Below are 19,821 nucleotides of genomic sequence, written 5' to 3'. Positions count from 1 at the left end.
ATAACGCTGTATTTTAAGAAAGTTTTGCTTAAACAGATGGTTCTCGCACTTTGGAGCAGGCCCTACTGAGCTTCACAAAGAGCTGCTAAATAGGCCTTGCAAAATCCTTCCTTCTACCAAGAGTATCTCTGGGAAGGTTTCTTCTTAACCCCCCTGGTCCCTTTCGATTTTGACCCCCCCAGTCCCTTCCAATCTTAACTTGAGCTCCAAGACGTTCTGATCAATTTGGAACGGAAAGTTCCTTCAAATGAGGGTCACACCCTGGGGGAACCGGGGCGGGGGGGCTTCCTTCCAGTCGCTGCTACAGAGAGGTGGCTGTTGTGTCGTGCGGCCCTGCTGCGAATACGTTTCCGTTAGTCAAGACTGTGAAGCGAAATTCTCACCCGCTCGAGCGTTGCTTGTGGTTTTCTTCTAAATGCAGCTACGGGGCAGGCAACAGTGTGCAGTGTGCAGAAGGAGGGTCGAAATAATTGCTCAGGCATCAGAAAGAGCTCTTGCCTTGTGTGCAGCGAGACTCCGAAGCTCTTCAGGGCATGGACTGTGATTAAAACGAGCACAGGGGAGGGGAACGGGTATGCTTTATTCGGACTCAGAAGCTGGGGGGGTGGGGGTAGGGGAACCCAGACTGCAAGCCCATTACCAGAGCGGGATCTGTTTACGTTCTTGCAAAAATAAAAAAATAAAACGTTAACAAATAATTTCATGACTCATGAGACTCTATGTGCAGGGTAGGATTGGGCGGGGTTGCTGCAGGAAACAGAGCAGTGGCGAGTTTGTTCTGAGCCTAGCAAAGCGATGCTTAGGACCTGTATTCTTGTTTAGACACACCACAAGATAATCAATGATGATGTATAGAAACGTAATGGAATTACATCAGCAAATATTTATCAGTGAAATTTTGTATTCATATAAGAGAGTATGTGTGTGTGTGTGAAGTGCCGTTAAGTCGCAGCCGACTTATGGCGACCCCTTTTTGGGGGTTTTCACGGCAAGAGACGAACAGAGGTGGTTTGCCAGTGCCTTCCTCTTCACAGCAACCCTGGACTTTCTTGGTGGTCTCCCATCCAAATACTAACCAGGGCTGACCCTGCTTAGCTTCTGAGATCTGACAAGATCAGGCTAGCCTGGGCCATCCCAGGGGTAAGCCTAGTAAAACGATTTATTAAGGGCACGGACAAAAAAGGAAATATGTTTTTTCCCCCTTTTATTCCTTCCCTTCTTTCTTTATGTACCCCATAAAAAATAAAAAATAATTAAAAAAAAAACCTCTCTTGGAGCTTCAGATCACATGTTTGCATGTACGTGTGAGGTGGTTCCTTGCTAGGGTTGCCTAGGATAGAGATCAGTTCCCCTGGAGAAAATGGCCACTTTGGACTCTATGGCATTGAAATCCCTCCCCTCCCCAAACCCCACCCTCTTCAGGCTCCGCCCCACAAACCTCCCGCCGATGGTGAAGAGAGATCTGGGAACCCTATTCCTTGCACATGCTAAGTGACAAGCCTTGAAGAAAATCGCTGCATGTTAGTTTTCTGAATGCAGGGAGTTACTTTGAATGGAGGAATATCCAGTCACGGATGGGTCCACCCCTCGCCTTATAAGTAGGGTTGCCAACCTCCAGCTACTAGCTGGAGATCTCCTGCTATTACAACTGATCTCCAGCCGATAGAGATCAGTTCACCTGGAGAAAATGCCCGCTTTGGCAATTGGACTCTATGGAATCCCTCCCCTCCCCAAATCCCACCTTGTTCAAGCTCCGTCCCAGAAACCTCCCTCCGGTGGCGAAGAGGGATCTGACAACTCCACCTTATAGAAGGAAGTGGTACAGCCTCAGCACCATTTTGGCGCCTCTGCAAAACTCAGGGGGCATGTTAGGAACACCTTGGCTCTTGAAGGAACTGGAGGGGAAGAGTTAAGTAGCTTCTTTTTATGTGTCTCTTGGTCTTGTGGCTGTTGTAGTCTGCTTTGGATTTAAAACAAAAAAAAGCAAAAAAAAAAGGAATTGTGAAATTTTGCAATATGTTGTTTGCTCTTGTGTTGTACGCCCCATTTTAGCATGGCTGAGAAACAGAAGCTACAATGGAGATGGGCAGATGAACACATATGCCTCTATGTAGCGACTAGGGTTGCCAGGTCCCTCTTCACCACCAGCGGGAGGTTTTGGGAGCTAAGCCTGAGGAGGGTGGGGCTTGGGGAGGGGAGGGACTTCAATGCCATAGAGTCCAATTGCCAAAGCGGCCTTTTTCTCCAGGTGAACTGATCTCTATCGGCTGGAGATAGGGTTGCCAACTGCCAGGTAGTAGCAGGAGATCTCCTGCTAATTTAACTGATCTCCAGCCAATAGAGATCAGATCACCTGGAGAAAAATGGCTGCTTTGGCAATTGAACTCTATGGCATTGAAGTCCCTCCCCTCCCCAAACCCCGCCCTCTTCAGGCTCCACCCCCAAAATATCCCGCCGGTTGAGAAGAGGGACCTGGCAACCCTAGCTGGATATCAGTTGTAATAGTGGGAGATCTCCATCTAGTACCTGGAGGTTGGCAACCCTAGTAGCAACCCTGGAATTCCTTGGTGGTCTCCCATCCAAGTACTACATAGGACTGACCCTGCTTAGCTTCTGAGATGTAACATGAGCGGGCTAGCATGGCCATCCAGGTCAGGGCATATAATTGTGTGCCATCAAGTTGCAATCAATTTATGGCAACCCCAAGACCATGAGACTTTCAAGACAACAGAGATGGTTTGCCATTACCTGCCTCTGTGTAGCAACCCTGGAATTCTTTGGTGGCTGCTCTCCCATCCAAGTACGAACCAGGGCCAACCCTGCTTAGCTTCTGAGATCCCACGAGACCAGGCTGGCCTGGGCCATCCAGATCAGGGGTGCCCGTGTGTGTAGGCTGCACGGATACACAGGGTCTCCTCAGGGTCCCTATCTTATAGAGGTCCTCCAGCCTCTCAGATCCTGCCTATCATTAGGAAGGGCATTTTCTTTTTCTGCAAAGTAATCAACGCCATGGTTTGCAAAGTAATTGCTAAGTAATCAATGTTATGCAGCAGGGTGGGCCTTCCTTTTACATTCTGGGGTGCTGTTTGACCATTGAGACTGGCAGGCAAGTCAGTGGTAGTAGCATCATCACCTGTAGGAATCTCCCACCACGTCATGGTTTTCAAATCTGGCCCACCGCTTCTTCCATACTCTTTTACACAGAACAAGCCAAAAAGCATGATTGTTTGTTTCCTTCAAGGAAGACCTCTGCTGTTATGTGCCAAAGAAGGTTTTTGGGCCTGATTGGGCTTGGGAGATGAACTGCACATGCTACAGTACCTGGGATGCAATACGTAATCCCCATCAGTATGGAGTTTGTATCCAATTCAGAATGGGAGGCATAGGGTACACATCCAAGCACCAGGTGGTGACTAGCACCAAAAACAAACAGACCTGCCAATCTGGGAAGGGGGGAATGGATATAACCACAGAAGGATCCTTCAGTCATTTATGCATGGGTACTTTCACTCATGTTCTCCCCCATTCTGTCTGTTGTTCCTTGGAGTTACGCACGAGTTTTCTGCCCATTAGAGATGACCTCGCAGCCAACCCTCACAAATCCCAGGACTTCCCATTCCTCTGTTAACCCGATTCTTCCCTCTCCCCTGAGCTCAGCCCAGGTGAAATCTCCATGCATAAGACAAAGCGCGGGACATGCAAGCTTGGTTTCTCAATTACAAAGCAGCGTGTAAAGAGGCGGGGACTCAAATGCTTCCTTGGAGCTCCTTCTGAGCAGAAGGCTTTTTAAAACCAAGGTTTGGATTTCTTCTCCCTCTTTCCGATTGCTCCCTTTTTTGTTTTTTGTTCTTAAAATGCTTTTTTATGCAGCAATTGGGTTTTGGGGTTTTTCTCTCTCACAGTAAGCTCTACAAAGTAAGCCAATTACAAAGCAGTGTTTAGAGGGGCAGGGACTTGATTTGAGCTTGAAGACTGCTGGTGCATAGATTCCCAACATCTCACCAGAACACTCCAATCTTTATCACTGGGGTAGTCAGGGATCGAGTTTCACGAGATGGAGCTCATAGGGAATGAGAAGGTGGGCACCCAACCCCCAACCTGTGAACTTTGTCAGCCACATATGTTCCTTTCCTGTGTGCACTGCTCGCATTCCAGATCAGGCCATGGCATGTGAGTAAAAGGAGCTTCAAACACACACACCCCCCACACACAAACACTCACCCTGAATAGAAAAGGTCTTGGACAGTTGCTGTTTGGCCCATTGCGGAAGGCCAAATACCTCTTTCCCCTGACAGTCTGGTGAAACAGTGTGGAGGAAAAGCTGAAGCTCCTTCCGCACATTGGCCACAGACTGGTCTGCGGGAACAAAAAGCTTGGGAAGAGAGAACAACACGCAAATCACGTGTGGTGTGATGCAGTTCACAGGTTGTGTACGGAGTTCCCACCATCTCGGACCCTGTCGTGTAGAAACCGACTCTCGGGTCTCCATCTTTCCTTCCTTGCAATCTCGCTCCTAGAAAGTCTTGCTAGCTTCTAAATTTTGAAAAGTGTTTGTACCTGTAGTAACGCACCATCCCATCAGCCTCAAAATACGCAGAGGAACGTGTTATGCTGTTAGTTGTCCCATCGTGCGCAACAGCATGTTGCGCACAATCACCTCTGACTTCCTTAAATTGGAAGCAAGATTTCTGATCTGGCAAAACGTTTCTTTGGCTGCAGCCAACATAGATAATGCCAGCGCTAGTCTGATGTATCAAGAGGTGCCTCCTGCCATTCTTAGGGTTGCCAACCTCCAGGTAGTAGCTGGAGATCTCCCGCTATTACAACTGATCTCCAGCCGATCGAGATCAGTTCCTCTGGAGAAAATGGACGCTTCGGCAATTGGACTCTATGGTATTAAAGTCCCTCCCCTCCCCAAACCCCGCCCTCCTCAGGCTCCGCCCCAGAAACCTCCTGCCAGTGGCGAAGAGGGACCTGGCAACCCTAGCCATTCAAATCAAAGTGGCAGGAACTCACATGCATCTTCCATCCACAGTCGGGGTGCCTGCAGTGCGCATATGGTGCTTCTGTGCATACAAATGTCCCTATTTATTTAAGGAGCATCAGAGGAGGAGACTCAACAGGCAAGAGACTGCTTATCTGTTGGTAACCATACATTTATTTATTCCACATGGTAAGGCTTTAAAATGATTACACGTAACACCTAGCAATATAATCATGTATATTTGGATAATGAACAGGGAACTTCGTTGGTATTTTTTCTTTTCCAGTAAAGAGAAATGCAGGGTTGATTGCTCTGCTAGGTTTCTTTTATCGACTGCACGACTAACAGACAAGGTTGGCAGAAAGAGATTCCACTCCGCTGTTGAGTGCATGAAGCTTCATGAGGAAGCGGCCAAGGCAAGCGGATGCAACATAAATCTGTGCTAAACATTCATTAAAAAAAAAGATCTTTCCATGTTTTCTTCTCCAGACTTTGGAACAATAGAAATTACAGCAGAACTGGTGTCCCAAATGGTTACAAGTGCTACAGGTAAAGAGGCGAAGGCTGCAGTCGTAAGAAAACGTTCCTGGGTGTAAGCCTCACCAAACAAAATGGGACTTACTCCCAAGTAGACCTGCTTAGGATCGCTTCCAAATTATTGGCTTGGGGGGAGGGAGGGGAGCTACATTTCAAAACAGAGGTACCACCAAGTAGGGCTGGAATTTTGCGGAAACCCACACCTTTAAATATTATTAATATCTTTTAAAATATTTAGCAACAAAACCAGTTCCGTTTTTTTTTTAAAGTTACCAAACATAAACAAAGCATGTCTACAGAATGTTGGATTTTTGTTCTCCTCTCATCATTCCCCGTTTTTTTAAAAAATTCCACACACAAGTTCTAAGAATTATTTAAGAATTGGGATCCTTCACTGACGCATCTTTTTGAAAAGAATTATATTATTATAACAAATAAAGACCAAAGTAAACACTTAAATATTCCATGAGCCAAACGAAAGATTTTCCTGTACAAGCAATTGTGCATTTTTAATTGGTTTTTTTTTTAAAAGAAGCATTATTATAGTGCAAAGACAAAACAAAACTTTTCTACATCTGACCACTTGCACAGAAGCGAGGTGTTTCTCTTCACACCCCCGTATGACAATCTGTCAATAAACTCGAAAGGGCCGGGCTGTCAGAGACTGCATTTTCTATTGTGGTTTGCAAGTGCAAATCAAAAACTGAACATTTGAAGCTTCCCCCCCCCGCTCATTTGGTCTAAAGAGCAGCCGTCAAGATTTCATTAGAGGCAGAAAGAAAGGTACCGCAAAAACAGCAAAACTCTTGTATGAAGATAATTTTTTAAAATATCAGATGTAAACATATAAAAACTGGGTTGTCCCACATTGTATTAGCTTTGCGGGCCAATGAATTTCCCCCCCAAAATGGACGGGCACAGTTTGAAAACTTCATACAGTTTGATGAAAGCATCATACGCAGACCAATGAAGGCCTCCTTCCTTCTTGGTACCCAAGCGCTGTAGTGGGCAGTGGCTAGGGTTGCCAACTCCGGGTTGGGAAATACCTGGAGATTACTGGGGTGGAGCCTGAGGAAGGCGGGGTTTGGCGAAGGGAGGGACTTCAATGCCATACAGTCCAATTGCCAAAGCGGCCACTTCCCCCAGGGGAACTGATCTCTATCAGCTGGAGATCAGTTGTAATAGCAGGAGATCTCCAGCTAGTACCTGGTTGGCAACCCTAGCAATGGCCCCTACCCAGAATGGAAAGCCATTGCACTTCCTGTGTCCCCATTCGGGACGGGTTCGCACACTGGGTGGGTGGGAAGGTGCGCATGATCGACCATCCTGTCCACATCAGCATAATTTTATGGTAGTCATCCTCACTTTCCGCCACCATTTCCCCCACTGTGCAATCAGAAGGCTCTAAAGAAAATAGTAGCTGCAGGAAAAGTGCAAAAGGAATGTCCATGTGGCTGCTACATTGCCAATGTGGAATGCCTCTGCAGTGGTAATGAATCAACAACAAATGGCCATCATGTGGAAGCAACCGAAACAAGACTTCCACACATGCATGTCCTTGGGTAGGGTTGCCAGGTCCCTCTTTGCCACTGGTGGGAGGTTTTAGGGGCAGAGCCTGAGGAGGGCAGGGTTTCGGGATGGGAGGGACTTCAATACCACAGAGTCCAACTGCCAAAGCGGCCAATTTCTCCAGGGGAACTGATCTCTACCGGCGGGAGATCAGCTGTAATAGCGGGAGATCTCCAGCTAGTACCTGGAGGTTGGCAACCCTAGTCCTTGGGTCAAGTGTGAACCTTCTATGATGCTACACTATGGTCTTGTTCATCTCACTGAGGTAGTGGCCGGGCTATACCACTTCAAAGGTTAGGTGGGGACCTCACATAACTGAACGCTCCACCACACGAAGAATCATAGAGTTGGAAGGGACCACCAGGGTCATCTAGTCCAACCCCCTTCACAATGCAGGAAACTCACAACTACCTCCATGAAGATTCCCTCCATGTGGAAAATGAGCCGTCAGGTTGACCATGTAAGTGAGAACTGGGCCTATGTGACCGTGAGTGTATTGCAGCACTTCATGTTGTGTGCAGGTGGTCCAGTTGGCTTTTTGGTGGGGTGGCAGGGCAGAAAGAATATACCAATGGCCCATCTTCAATATCACCCCACAGAATAAACCTGGTTCCATTTGTACCATCATTCGGACACCAGAAAAAGGCTGAAATCCTAAGAACATTATCCAGGGAGCAAGCCCCACTGAATGAGACTTACTCCTGAATAGTCTTGCTTAGGACTGCTCTCCAAAATGCTGTTGTTTTCCTGCCTAAGAGGGGTTTTGTTGTTATTGTTGCTGATAGCTTTGCAGCTGTTCTGCTACTGTTTGAGACCTTCTAACAATTTAATTTTCCGCCCCAGCGGCCATGGTTTTGATTTTTGATCTGCAGGATGCTTGGGGCAAAATCGTAGAAAAGTGAGTTATAAATATCTTAAATAGAATTAAATAATGAACACCAAGCTCCTCTTGGACAGCTAGTCAGTACAACTCCAGCTGCATTGGTACTGCAGAACAATGCTGGAAAATCATGCATGCCATTTCAAACCCAGTTGGCTGGCTCTGGCATATCAAGAGAGGTTTTTTCGGCGTGGGTGGGGGTTGTTCGTAGTCAAACGACTGCGGAGTCACAAGCTCAGACCAAGACAATTTGGTTCTGGAGGCAGGAAATCCAAAATGATGCCCCACCACCGAGGTTAATTAATAGGAGAACCAAATTCCACTTGGGAAGTCCTTTGGCACAAGACTCACTGGCACGGACAGCCGCTCCGTTCCCTTCAATGGGATAACTTCCCAGTGTCTTCAGCCCCGTGGTTCAGAGCTGCCTCCCCCCCCCCACAGGTGCCTTTAATAATGCCCCATAGCCACCACATGAGGCAACCAGCTAACCCTGCATCCTGGTGGGGCTGCTGATGTCTAGGAGAGTGGGGCAGGGCATAACAGCACTGGGGCTGTTCTGAGCTATCTTCAGTAATCGGAGGCCCCAACGCCAATTCACTGGTTTAATATATTTGCCCGGTGATGATAAATATTGCATGTTACAGAAAACAGGACTAGCGTATTTGCGGATGGATCCTGTAACTCCTTTCTACTATGACTCCTGTTCTCTCCGACAGAGAAGGAGGAAAGCCATAGGAAGGTTTCCTCTGATGGGGAAAAGTGTTTTTTGATCAGAAAAAGGCATTTTCCTTTGGAGGGCATCTTTCTCTGTTGATGGAAGACTTAGCGGAAGGAAGTCATAAGCTCCAGTTTGCTGGAAGGGGGTGAAAGGATCCAACCTTTGAAGCCTGAACATCTTGGAACACTCTTAAACTTTTCTCTCTCTCTCTTTTTAAACACATATTTATTTAAAAACCTTTTGGCCTTTGAGATGATTGACCAGGGCTTTTTGCACTCAGAAATCTCCCTACAAAGGAGTAAAGCAACCCATTCTATACATTCCTATGTACATACTGAACACAATGGATGTCGGTTGAGGGGGAACCTGAAGGAGCAATGAGAAAATTTTTATTCTTTCTGAAATCCATACAAACTCCAGCCTGTCTGCTGTCTGTCTTTGCTTAATCAACTGCCTATATTTTGTACAAGAGCAATCTTATCTTTGGGATCAGCGCTGCTAAGGGCACACCGCGGTGGCTCCCTTTTCAACGACCCACTCATTTTAATCCTTAACATAGCACACTGTTGGGCATTTTAATTCAGGGAAAGCGAAAGGCGGCTGGTTTACTGGTCCTTTTCAATACGGCCTCCAGACCGCTTCGTCCATCCTCCCGGTAGCTGTCATGGCCGTCGGCGAGTTACTGTGGCTCCCGTCCGCCTCGACGCCGTCACTTTGACTGGCGAGACTGGGGTTAATCAAGTTGTTGCCAGCTGATGCGCTCGGGCAAGAGGGAAGCATCCGTGTGGGCGAGCGTTCTCCCCCTGCCACCATGGAAAATTGGTATGACCCGGATGATGTACCGTAGTACAGATGGTAAGGGGATGGGTTGGTCTGGAAATGTCCACTCTGGTTTTGGGTGGAACTGGGGTACGGAGGGGGAAGGTACGTATGGTGGAAGCGAGAGGCGGCGGGCATGCTGGTCATACTGATGCCTCCGATTCCAGTGGCGGTGGGCGCGGCTGCGTAAGGGAAGGCGGCAGACATTGCCCCGGGGGGTCCGAAATGCATCCGAGTGTCCGAAAACCTGCTTTCGGTTAGGCCAGGTAACGCAGAAAAGGACCGGTCAAACTGACGTGGATCAGAGAAAGGGCTCAGGTCAGACGTACCTGTTTTGGGGGGAAAAGAGAGAGACGAGAATGTTGTAGGGCGGGATTTTTAGCGGTCTCCTGTTGCATAGATCCTGACATGGTTCATTAATAGACAGAAAGAAGGCAGACCTATTTGAATGTCCAATTTTTGTAAAAACCAAAAAGAAATGACAGCTTAACTGAAACATACCCCCACCCCATCACAGGGAAAAAAACTTAAAGAGATATCAAACGTCAACCTCATCTAGCATTTTCTTCCATTCTTTGGAGCAGCACACCACAGCGCTTCCAGCAAGCTAGGATGGCTTGGATTAGGGTTGCCAACCTCCAGGTACTCTCTGGAGATCTCGTGCTAATACAACTGATCTCTAGCCGATAGAGATCAGTTCCCCTGGAGAAAATGGCCGCTTTGGCAATTGGACTCTATGGCACTGAAGTCCCTCCCCTCCCCAAACCCCGCCCTCCTCAGGCTCCACCCCAAAAACCTCCCGCCGGTGGCGAAGAGGGATCTGGCAACCCTAGCTAAGATGCTGGCCAATATGATAACCATCTTCAAGAACTTGAAGGGCTGTCCTATAGAGGATGGTGCTGAGTTGTTTTCTGTTGCTCCAGAAGGTCAGACCAGAACCATCAGGTTGAAATTAAATCAAAAGTTTTTGTCTAGACATTAGGAAGAATTTTCTAACAGTTAGAGCAGTTCCTCAGTGGAACAGGCTTTCTCGGGAGGTGGTAAGCTCTCCTTACCTGGAGGTTTTTAAGAAGAGGCTAGATGGCCATCTGTCAGCAATACTGAGTCTGTGACCTTAGGCAGATCATGAAAGTCTTCTTATGGGCCATCCTCTGGGCATGGAGTATGGGTCAATGGGGGGGTGGGGGTGGGGAGGTAGTTTGGAATTTCTTGCATTGTGCAGGGGGTTGGACTAGATGACCCTTGTGGTCCCTTCCAACTCTATGATTCTATGCCCTTGGCAGACCTCTCCCCCATGAATTTGTCAAATAAAAAGGAAGCCTACTTTGCCTAGCAGAAGCAAAGTATTGCTGAGAGTTACCATCAAGATTTTACAGGCACCAGCCACTGGGCGTTGGTCCTGTGCAATCCACTTCATCTCAGCATGGCTTGTATAGGATAACTTCCAGTAAGCTCGTGGCTGAAATTTCCCACTCTTAACACCAAGCAAAGCAAAAGAAATGCCCATCCACAGATGTCCTGTTTTATTTGAGCTTGGCCAAATTCTTTTATCCATAATATTCCACATTTTATTGAACCACCCACAAGCTGGGATGGTCAGAGAGATGTTTTTCTTGGGGGAGGGGGGAGGGCAGGTCTCTAAAACAGAATTTTTAGCTCTCTCAAGAATGTCCAAGTACTTTCAGGAGGAGCCAGGACTGCTCAACAGGTATAAATCTCATGCAAGTCCATGGTTAAGGTTGCCAACCTCCAGGTACTAGCTGGAGATCTCCTGCTATTTCAACTGATCTCCAGCCGATAGAGATCAGTTCCCCTGGAGAAAATGGCTGCTTTGGCAATTGGACTTTATGGCATTGAAGTCCCTCCCCTCCCCAAACCCCACCCTCCTCAGTCTCTGCCCCAAAAACCTCCCACCAGTGATGATCTGGCCACCCTACGTTCCTGCCTTTCCTCTTGTGTGTAACAGGAAGTCTTCAGTCTCCACACAGGGTGTGTGTGTGTCTGTGAATCCCAGGATTTCTGGATTTGATTTTTAACCAATATTTTTCATAATAGTCAGACGATGAAAAAAGTAGCTAAATTCTGCGCTTCTATATACAAGATTTGTCAGATAAAGCGGGGGCTTGGCAATCCAACCTAAAAGAGAGAATGGTATTTTAATCTGAAGCTTTTAGCTAATTTATTTATCTATTTAAGAATTATATATCTCCTAGTTTTAGATGCCCTGACCTGGATGGCCCAGGCTAGCCTGATCTCGTCAGATCTCAGAAGCTAAGCAGGGTCAGCCCTGCTTAGTATTTGGATGGGAGACCACCAAGGAATACCAGGGTTGCTGTGCAGAGGAAGACACTGGCAAACCACCTCTGTTAGTCTCTTGCCATGAAAACCCCCCAAAGGGGTCGCCATAAGTCGGCTGCGACTTGAAGGCAATTCACACACACGCATACACAGTTTTAGATACTGCACCGTTTAATTCTATCTTGTAATCGATGTGAATATTTTAATGGCTTTGCCGTATTAATAAATAATCTGAACCAATATTTTTCATGATGTCTGAATGCAACACCAAAGTTTTGCTACCTCTGGGGCTGATGTCTGACAGTAACATGAAATCCACTGAATTTCAAGATTCCTGTAAGCCTTTTGCAGTCATTACAATTTTGGCACTCAAACCGTGAGTAAGGGTATTTTACACCACCTACAATCTTCCCATACGGGCAGTCATCACTCTGTGTGAATAGTACGATACATGTATTTTCCAGGTTTGGTACATATGATTGATCGGACACCCAGATTTATGAAGAATACATGCTCGTGATCATGAAGCTGGAAAATATTTGTGGTCTTGTATGCATTGCTGTTTCACTCGCCGTCACCCCTCCGACGACTTTGGGTCTTCGTTTGGATTATGCATGCCGTTTTCCACCGTTAGAGGTCACCTCACTCTCCCACTGTGTTTCCCTGAGTTTTCCCTCCACTTTCAAATTCAAGATAAAACAGGTCCCTCAAAACGGGGACAAAACGCAGGGAGAGAGCGAGGCAACCTCTGATGGTCGGAAACGGCATGCATAATCCAAAGAAACACCCGAAGTCTTCGGAGGGGTGACGGCGAGTGAAACAGCCAAGCATTAAAGACCTGTGTTGCTGTATTCACACAAAATGGCTAGCAAACATATTGGGAGGATCATGAGGTAGCTTGATCTCCCCTTAGGTGAAGTTTGAGCACCAAATTTTCAATGACTGAAAAGGGCCAGACATTTTTGGATTTAGAGTTTCTCACTCCTGATCAGATCTCCATATCAGTAAGTTTCAAAAAACAAACGCCTCTCAATAAAAAAAAAAAAACATCTCTAAATTTGTGACTATCATAGGCCATCCCAGGTTGCCGCCATAACTTTGTGGTGTGTGGGTGTGTGTAAAAAGGTAAAGGTAAAGGTCCCCTGTGCAAGCACCGGGTCATTCCTGACCCATGGGGTGACGTCACATCCCGACGTTTACTAGGCGGACTTTGTTTATGGGGTGGTTTGCCAGTGCCTTCCCCAGTCATCTTCCCTTTACCCCCAGCAAGCTGGGGACTCATTTGACCGACCTTGGAAGGATGGAAGGCTGAGTCGACCTCGAGCCAACCGACTTCCGTCGGGATCGAACTCAGGTCGTGGGCAGAGCTTGGACTGCAGTACTGCAGCTGACCACGCTGCGCCACGGGGCTCTTTGGTGTACAGCAATACAAATGCTTCTATTCTTGATTTCCACCCACGCAGTTATAAACACAGATATAAAACTGTTTAGCTGTTCTTTTGGGCTTTGTAGCAGAGAGACAGTGTGGCCTTCGTACGGCAAGTCCCCAAACTAGCTGGTCCATCCGCTTTGGCACACACACACACACACACACTCACACAAACACAGAGACATGGAGGGAAATCTGGAGTCTCTGGCAGGCCTTGAAGCCGGTGTGTGGGTGGTCTGTTTGTGCCGATAGGCTTGAAGGACTGGAGCTGATAAACACACCGTTAAAAGCTCACTTACTATGTAGGTCATGCTATTTCTGTTTCTTTTTGCTCCCAAGAGCCTTAAAAAAAGGACTGGAAAAAGATTTTCTTCTTCTTCTGAATGGTAATATTTCATTGAGGAAAGAAAAAAGAAGCTGGCCCAGTGTAGTGGATTCCTCTCCCTCCACCCCAGACATAGAGGTTGCCAACCAGGGGGTTGTGGTACAAGATGCCATATTCAAGCATGACACGGTCTCATCAGCAAGTAGGGTTGCCAACCTCCAGGTACTAGCTGGAGATCTCCTGCTCTTAGAACTGATCTCCAGCCGACAGAGATCAGTTCACCTGGAGAAAATGGCTGCTTTGGCAATTTGACTCTATGGCACTGAAGTCTCTCCCCTCCCCAAACCCCGCCCTCCTCAGGCTCTGCCCCAAAAATCTCCAGGTATTTCCCAACCCAGAGCTGGCAACCCTATCACCAAGGGAGGCACCAAGGATGTTAAAATGGCCTGGGACTAGGATTGCCAACTCTTAAACTCTTAAAATGCCCCTTTAATATCAGCTTGATCTGCAGGGAATGCCAGGTAATGTTCTTTATCTTCATGCCATGAAAGCTTCCCATTTTCACACATTACCGGGCCAAGACTCTCCCACCTTGGAGGGAGAACTCATGCTCCAGACCCCTATTAAGCAGCAGGAGCAAAACGGGGTGGGGGAATCGGCATTGCTCCGATGCCACAATGTCATTTCTGGCACTAACCCAGAAGTGATGTCACCATGCTGGGTCTTTTTTTGTCGTTTAAAAATACTGATAATTCCTACATTGCTGTTTGAATGATGACACGGCCAACTGACTTGAGTGGGTCTCTGGAGAGGTGACATATACGTTTTCTAAATAAAATAATAAAGTAAATCATAACCTATCATGCGGTCTTCAGTTGAAAAGGAGAACCTGTGCTTGGTTTCAAATGCCCAGTAGGGTTGCCAACCTCCAGGTACAAGCTGGAGATCTCCTGCTATTACCACCAATCTCCAGCCGATAAGAGATCAGATCACCTGGAGAAAATGGCTGCTTTGGCAATGGGACTCTATGGCATTGAAATCCCTCCCCTCCCCTCCCCAAAACCCGCCCTCCTCAGGCTCCACCCCAAAAAACCTCCTGCCGGTTGTGAAGAGGGACCTGGCAACCCTAATGCCCAGACTTTTGGACAAGGCCAGGAATGGGGGTGGGGTGGGGTGGGGTGCGCAGGGCAGAATCTTCTGGAACAACCATGGAGGCCAAACAGGAATCTGGCGAGGTGGAACCAGGGCAAAATGTGATTTTTCAGTATCAACTTGAGAAGAGTGCTGTGTTTTTCTTGCTTGCGTTGCGAACCTGACAGTGCAATCCTAAGTAGTCAATTACAACGGGCTTAGAAGCATGCAACTCCGCTTAGGATTGCTCTGTGAATAACTGCACGTGGCTCTGGAATACTTTCAGTAGGAAAGTGACAGAATAAATATAATAAAATAGTAATGAAACACAGTAGGGCAAATTGCTTCCGCTAACTCGGGCAGTGGCCGGCCGCCCTCCTCTTTGCTCCTTTCCAAAGCCTATTCTAACCTTTTGAACCATTTAGCGTTCTCTCTGGATCGTCCCTGTGCTTTTCACCCTGTTCTATCTTCCTCCACTTCTTCCGAGGCGATGCTGGTTCTGAGAACGCCAGCAGATGGCTATCTTGAAATAAACAGCAACCCGGCGCCATTTACCTCTCCGCCGAATGAGCAGAGAGAGAGCTTAGCATTCCTTCCTCCTGTTTCATGTGGCTGTAAATAGTATTCCATAAAGAGCAAATTGAAATTAAAAAAAGAAGAAGCTGAGTGCTTAGGGCACATTTCCCCTTTCTTTTCCTCTCTTAGCACACTCCCAAAGTTTTTGGATAGACCAAATTTTACGAGTCTGTGCTTGCAGCTCTTGGCAATCGACACCGGCTGCTAATATAAAAGCGACAGTGTAAATGTGCTAATTACTGACGGCTTGCAAAACAAAACAAAATTAAGCATGTGAGTGAAAGAGAGCGCTAGACAAAATGTTCCGGGTAGATCTCTGGCCTACAGAGCTCTTTTCTTGCAACTGGCTGGTATGTGCCTACTGGTATGGGTAGAGGTAAGCTAGGGTTGCCAACTTCCAGGTGGTATCAAAATAGATACCTCTGTGTACTGACTAGTTAAACCCAGGGGCTCAGTGGTAGAGCATCTGCTTGGCATGCAGAAGGTCCCAGGTTCAATCCCCAGCATCTCCAGTTAAAGGAACTAGGCAAGTAGGTGATGTGAAAAGACCTCAGCCTGAGACCCTGGAGAGCTACTGCTGGTCTGAGTAGACAATACTGACTTTGATGGACCAAGGGTCTGATTCAGTAGAAGGCAGCTTCATGTGTCCAAGAAAATACCCCAGAAATCTCCTGTCAATCAAAGGCATCAATACTGAACTAGATGGACCAATGGTCTGACACAGTAGAAGGCAGTAGTATAGGGCAATGGTTAGAGTTGGACTGGGATCTGGACGGCTCAGGTTCAGATCCTCACTCTGCCATGGAAGCTCACCAGGTGACCTTGGACCAGTAGGGTTTCCAGGTGGAGACGGGCAACCCCCTGCCGATCCACCTGGCTGCCCACCAACCAGCTGAAGGTCGGCGGGCAACGCGTGCACACGTGCCTAACCACGGCGCTGCGTCACTTCAAGTTTACACCCAGAAGCGCCACATCGCAAGGGGCCGCTTACCACTCAAACTCCCAGTGATGCAGCACTTCCGGGTGTAAACCGGAAGTGACGTGATTGCGTCGGTGCTCGCGCACGATCATACCTTGCCACCGCCCCAAAAACCTTCTGCCGGAGCAGAGGAGGGACCTGGTAAGCCTATGGACCAGTGACACACTCTCGGCCTAACCCACCTCACAGGATTGTTGTGAAGATAAAAATGGGGTGGGGGAAAGAATCATGTCTGTTGCCCTGAGCTGCTTGGAGGAAGGATGGGATAGAAATGTATTCAATAAATAAATAATGGGATGCCAAAGCATGCTCTTCAAACAAATGGCTTCCGCGGCATTTTCTGTCCACAAAAACACACACAAATCAGATGCAGAGCCCCAAATTATTCTGTTCTGCAGATGAAAGGCCTCGTGTGCGAGCTCATATGTAAATATGTTAGTGCCATAAATGTTGCAAATCCACTACCAGAGGCTACAGCCCCCTTCTGCTTTGTGAGTTGATGATAAGAGGAGTTCAGACTTTTTATGTTTTTACTGTCTTTTGCCTCTTTGCTCTCTTTGCAGCCGGAAGAGCTGGCAGTGGTTATTTCCCCCTCTTGCACGCAGCATAATTGCGCACAGAATTCACTGGCTAAAGTAAAAGCCACCACAGAGTTTTATGGCTCTGAATTTTTCCCCCCTTTAAAAAAAAAACTACCGCCTGACTTGTATTTCTAGATCCCCCTCCCCGCCTTGCTTCTTTCCTCGGGCCCTGGCAATTCCGAGGGCGAGTATTTTGCTTGTCGCGCTGCCAATCAAAATATTTGAAAGAAATGTTTATTTTCTTCTCGAAACCGTACCAGCTGCTGCCTTAACTGAATAAGCCCATTTAGAGGTAAGAATTTCGCCATTGTGAGCGCTGAGCCGTGGGCCCGCGCGCTCCAAATATCTGACCCGATCTATCAACGGAAATGGCAGCACTTTGGATCGGAGAACTGGGAAGCGAAGAATGCCTGTTGAACCCGGAGTCAGCGTCCCAACGGGTGTAATTTCGCGGCCTCCTGGGGGCTGACCACTCTCTCTGTCTTGTTGGGGGTGACGGAGGTCAGTGGCATCAAAAAGGGCGTCATGTTTGCTACTCATTGTCAGCTTTTTTTTAAAAAAATCGTGGCCGCCAGTGCCTTCTCTCTTTGCCAAGCAGTGCGCAATTTGGGTTTCAAGCTTCGCAGACCCTGTCCAGATCAAACAAACCCCAACGCAACAAAAGATCGTCTCTGTTTTCATACCAGCCTCGGAGAAAATCAAGGCCTTTCGTAGACCTAATGGATTCCGAGAAGCAAAGGGAGGAAACTAAGGGGGGGGGCTTTGTTTTTCTCATCTGGAAGCAAAATGAGCGGAGGTCATAGTTCAGCGACGGAGCATATGCTTTGCGGATAGGGATACAGTGTGGTTCGGAGGTTACTGTGTCGCATGCACGACTGGGAGAGCCGGGTTCAAAACCCTGCTCAGCTATGAAGCTGGCTGGGTGACCTTGGAGATGGTGACACGCTTTCCAGGCCAAGCCCAAGTCAACCCCAAAGGGATGCTGAGAAGGATGAAGTGGAAGGGGAGGGGGAAATAATGTATTCCACCCATAGTTCCTTAGACAAAGTGTACCAGATACTATGATCCACGGCATTTCCAGTTAACAGGATTCCTCATGGAATGGGGATGGGAAAACCCTATGAGATCTTGGTTAGCTGCCATCTAGAAGACCAACGGTCCCATTCAATTTAAACAACCTTTCTAATTAGAGGAAGTTGCAGTCTCCCTGAACGAGCATGTTACCAACTCCAGAACCGGTGTGGTGTCCTTCACGGGCTGCTGGGCTTACATTAGGGAGGCTAGGATTTATATTCCTGCTTAGACATGATAACTTGAAGGATGACCTTTGCTAAGTCCTCATCAATGCATTTTTAACCCTGCTTCTGAACTGGTTCAGATATTAAGCCCTACACTGGTATATCTGGAGGCCTCAGGGCCAGGGTGCCCTGGCATTGTATCAGTGTAATGCCAATGCCAGCAGGAAGTGTACAGCCTGCCAATCACAGGAGAGTCCCCACAAAGAGTTCTGTGAGGACTGAACACACACAGGTTCCAGATTCAACCCTACAGCAGTTAGAATGCCAGAACAGGATTGGGGAGGACCAGATTCAAATCCCTCATTCAGCCATGAAGCTCACTGCATACCCTTGGGCCAATTACTCTCTCTATCTCTCAGCCTAACCTGCCCAGGGTGGCGCTTACCCGTCCATCCTCCCTGGTCTGCACTGCTGCTTAAGTGAGAAGCAGGGGGAAATAAGGTGGGGAAAATGGTGTCACACAATGCCTTGACATCATTTCCGGCTGAAAAGGCAGAACTGATAGTGCCACATCAGGGTGACACCCTAGGAATCCGCTGGATTCCTAGGTTCTTATACAGGCGCCTTAATGCAGTGATGTTACTTCCAGTGTTTCAGCTGGAAATGACATCAAGGCATCACAGTGACGCCATTTCCATCCATCCCTGCTGCCTAGGGTTGCCAACCTCCAGGTGGTGGCTGGAGATCTCCTGCTATTACAACTGATCTCCAGCAGATAGAGATCAGTTCCCCTGGAGGAAATGGCTGCATTGGCAATTGGACTCTATGGCATTGAAGTCCCTCCCCTCCCCAAACCCCGCCCCCTCAGACTCCGCCCCAAAAACCTCCCACTGGTAGTGAAGAGGGACCTGGCAACCCTACCCATGTTCACTTCTGGTTTGGCTACCAAGGGGCTGGTCAGAGCCCACCCAGGGGGCCAGACTTGGCCCAGTGGCCACCAATTGCTGACCCCTGGGAGTCATTGCTACAAGTTGAAGCCTATCAGCCTATTAGCATCACAACACATTATCGTGTTATAACTTACAATAGGGAGAGTGTGGTGTAGTGGTTAGGGTGCTGGGCTGGGTGTGTGTGTTCCAATCCTTCTTCTGCCATGGAAGCTGGCTGGGTGACCTTGGACCAGTCACTCTCTCTCAGCCCAACCTACCTCACAGGGTTGTTTTGAGGATAAAATGGAGGAGGGGTAGAACTTTGTAGGTGGCCTGAAGTTCATTTGAGAAAGGGCAGGATGAACATTAGATGATGGATGGATGGATGGTGGATGGATAGATAGATAGATAGATAGATAGATAGATAGATAGATAGATAGATAGATAGATAGATAGATAGATAGATAGATAGACATAATTGAAGACTAAAGACCCAGAAAAACAAGCCAGCCAGACCATATTGCTTCCTTCTGTCCTTTGAAAAAGAAAGTACAACACACAGCGTATTCACTTTTCCTAAATTCTTTCTTTAATTTCCTTTGGAAAACCATGTCGCTGCTGCCCAGCTCGCAGATGTTTTCAGTCATTAAGAAATGGTTATTTAAGCATGTGGCAGGCCTTTCGGAGGCTTACGATGCAGCTTTTCAAAGTGCTTGCTGGATGTATATAATCAGGGATTTACTTCTTAAAAGGGAGAAGCCAGGCTGTGGGCTTTCCTGGAAGCCCACTCTCTCAGAACTCTCACACAATCGTGAGGGAAATTCACCA

The 19,821-nt window shown here is 47.6% G+C and overlaps 1 protein-coding gene across 1 annotated transcript in view; it reads right to left on the bottom strand.

The window, feature by feature from the left end:
• Nucleotides 1-9,226: 9,226 nt before the first annotated feature.
• RUNX3 (RUNX family transcription factor 3) overlaps nucleotides 9,227-19,821 on the bottom strand; it is an 85,583-nt gene continuing 74,988 nt past the window's right edge. Inside the window, exon 5 of the mRNA XM_056846944.1 lies at nucleotides 9,227-9,836. Within this exon, the coding sequence (XP_056702922.1) occupies nucleotides 9,307-9,836 (530 nt within the window). The 3' untranslated portion in view covers nucleotides 9,227-9,306. The remainder of the gene's footprint in view (nucleotides 9,837-19,821) is intronic.

This window comes from Euleptes europaea, chromosome 3, assembly GCF_029931775.1.
Source record: "Euleptes europaea isolate rEulEur1 chromosome 3, rEulEur1.hap1, whole genome shotgun sequence".
NCBI lineage: Eukaryota > Metazoa > Chordata > Lepidosauria > Squamata > Sphaerodactylidae > Euleptes > Euleptes europaea.
Note: the sequence above shows the minus strand (reverse complement) of the source record. Positions and strands in the feature narration are given on the sequence as shown.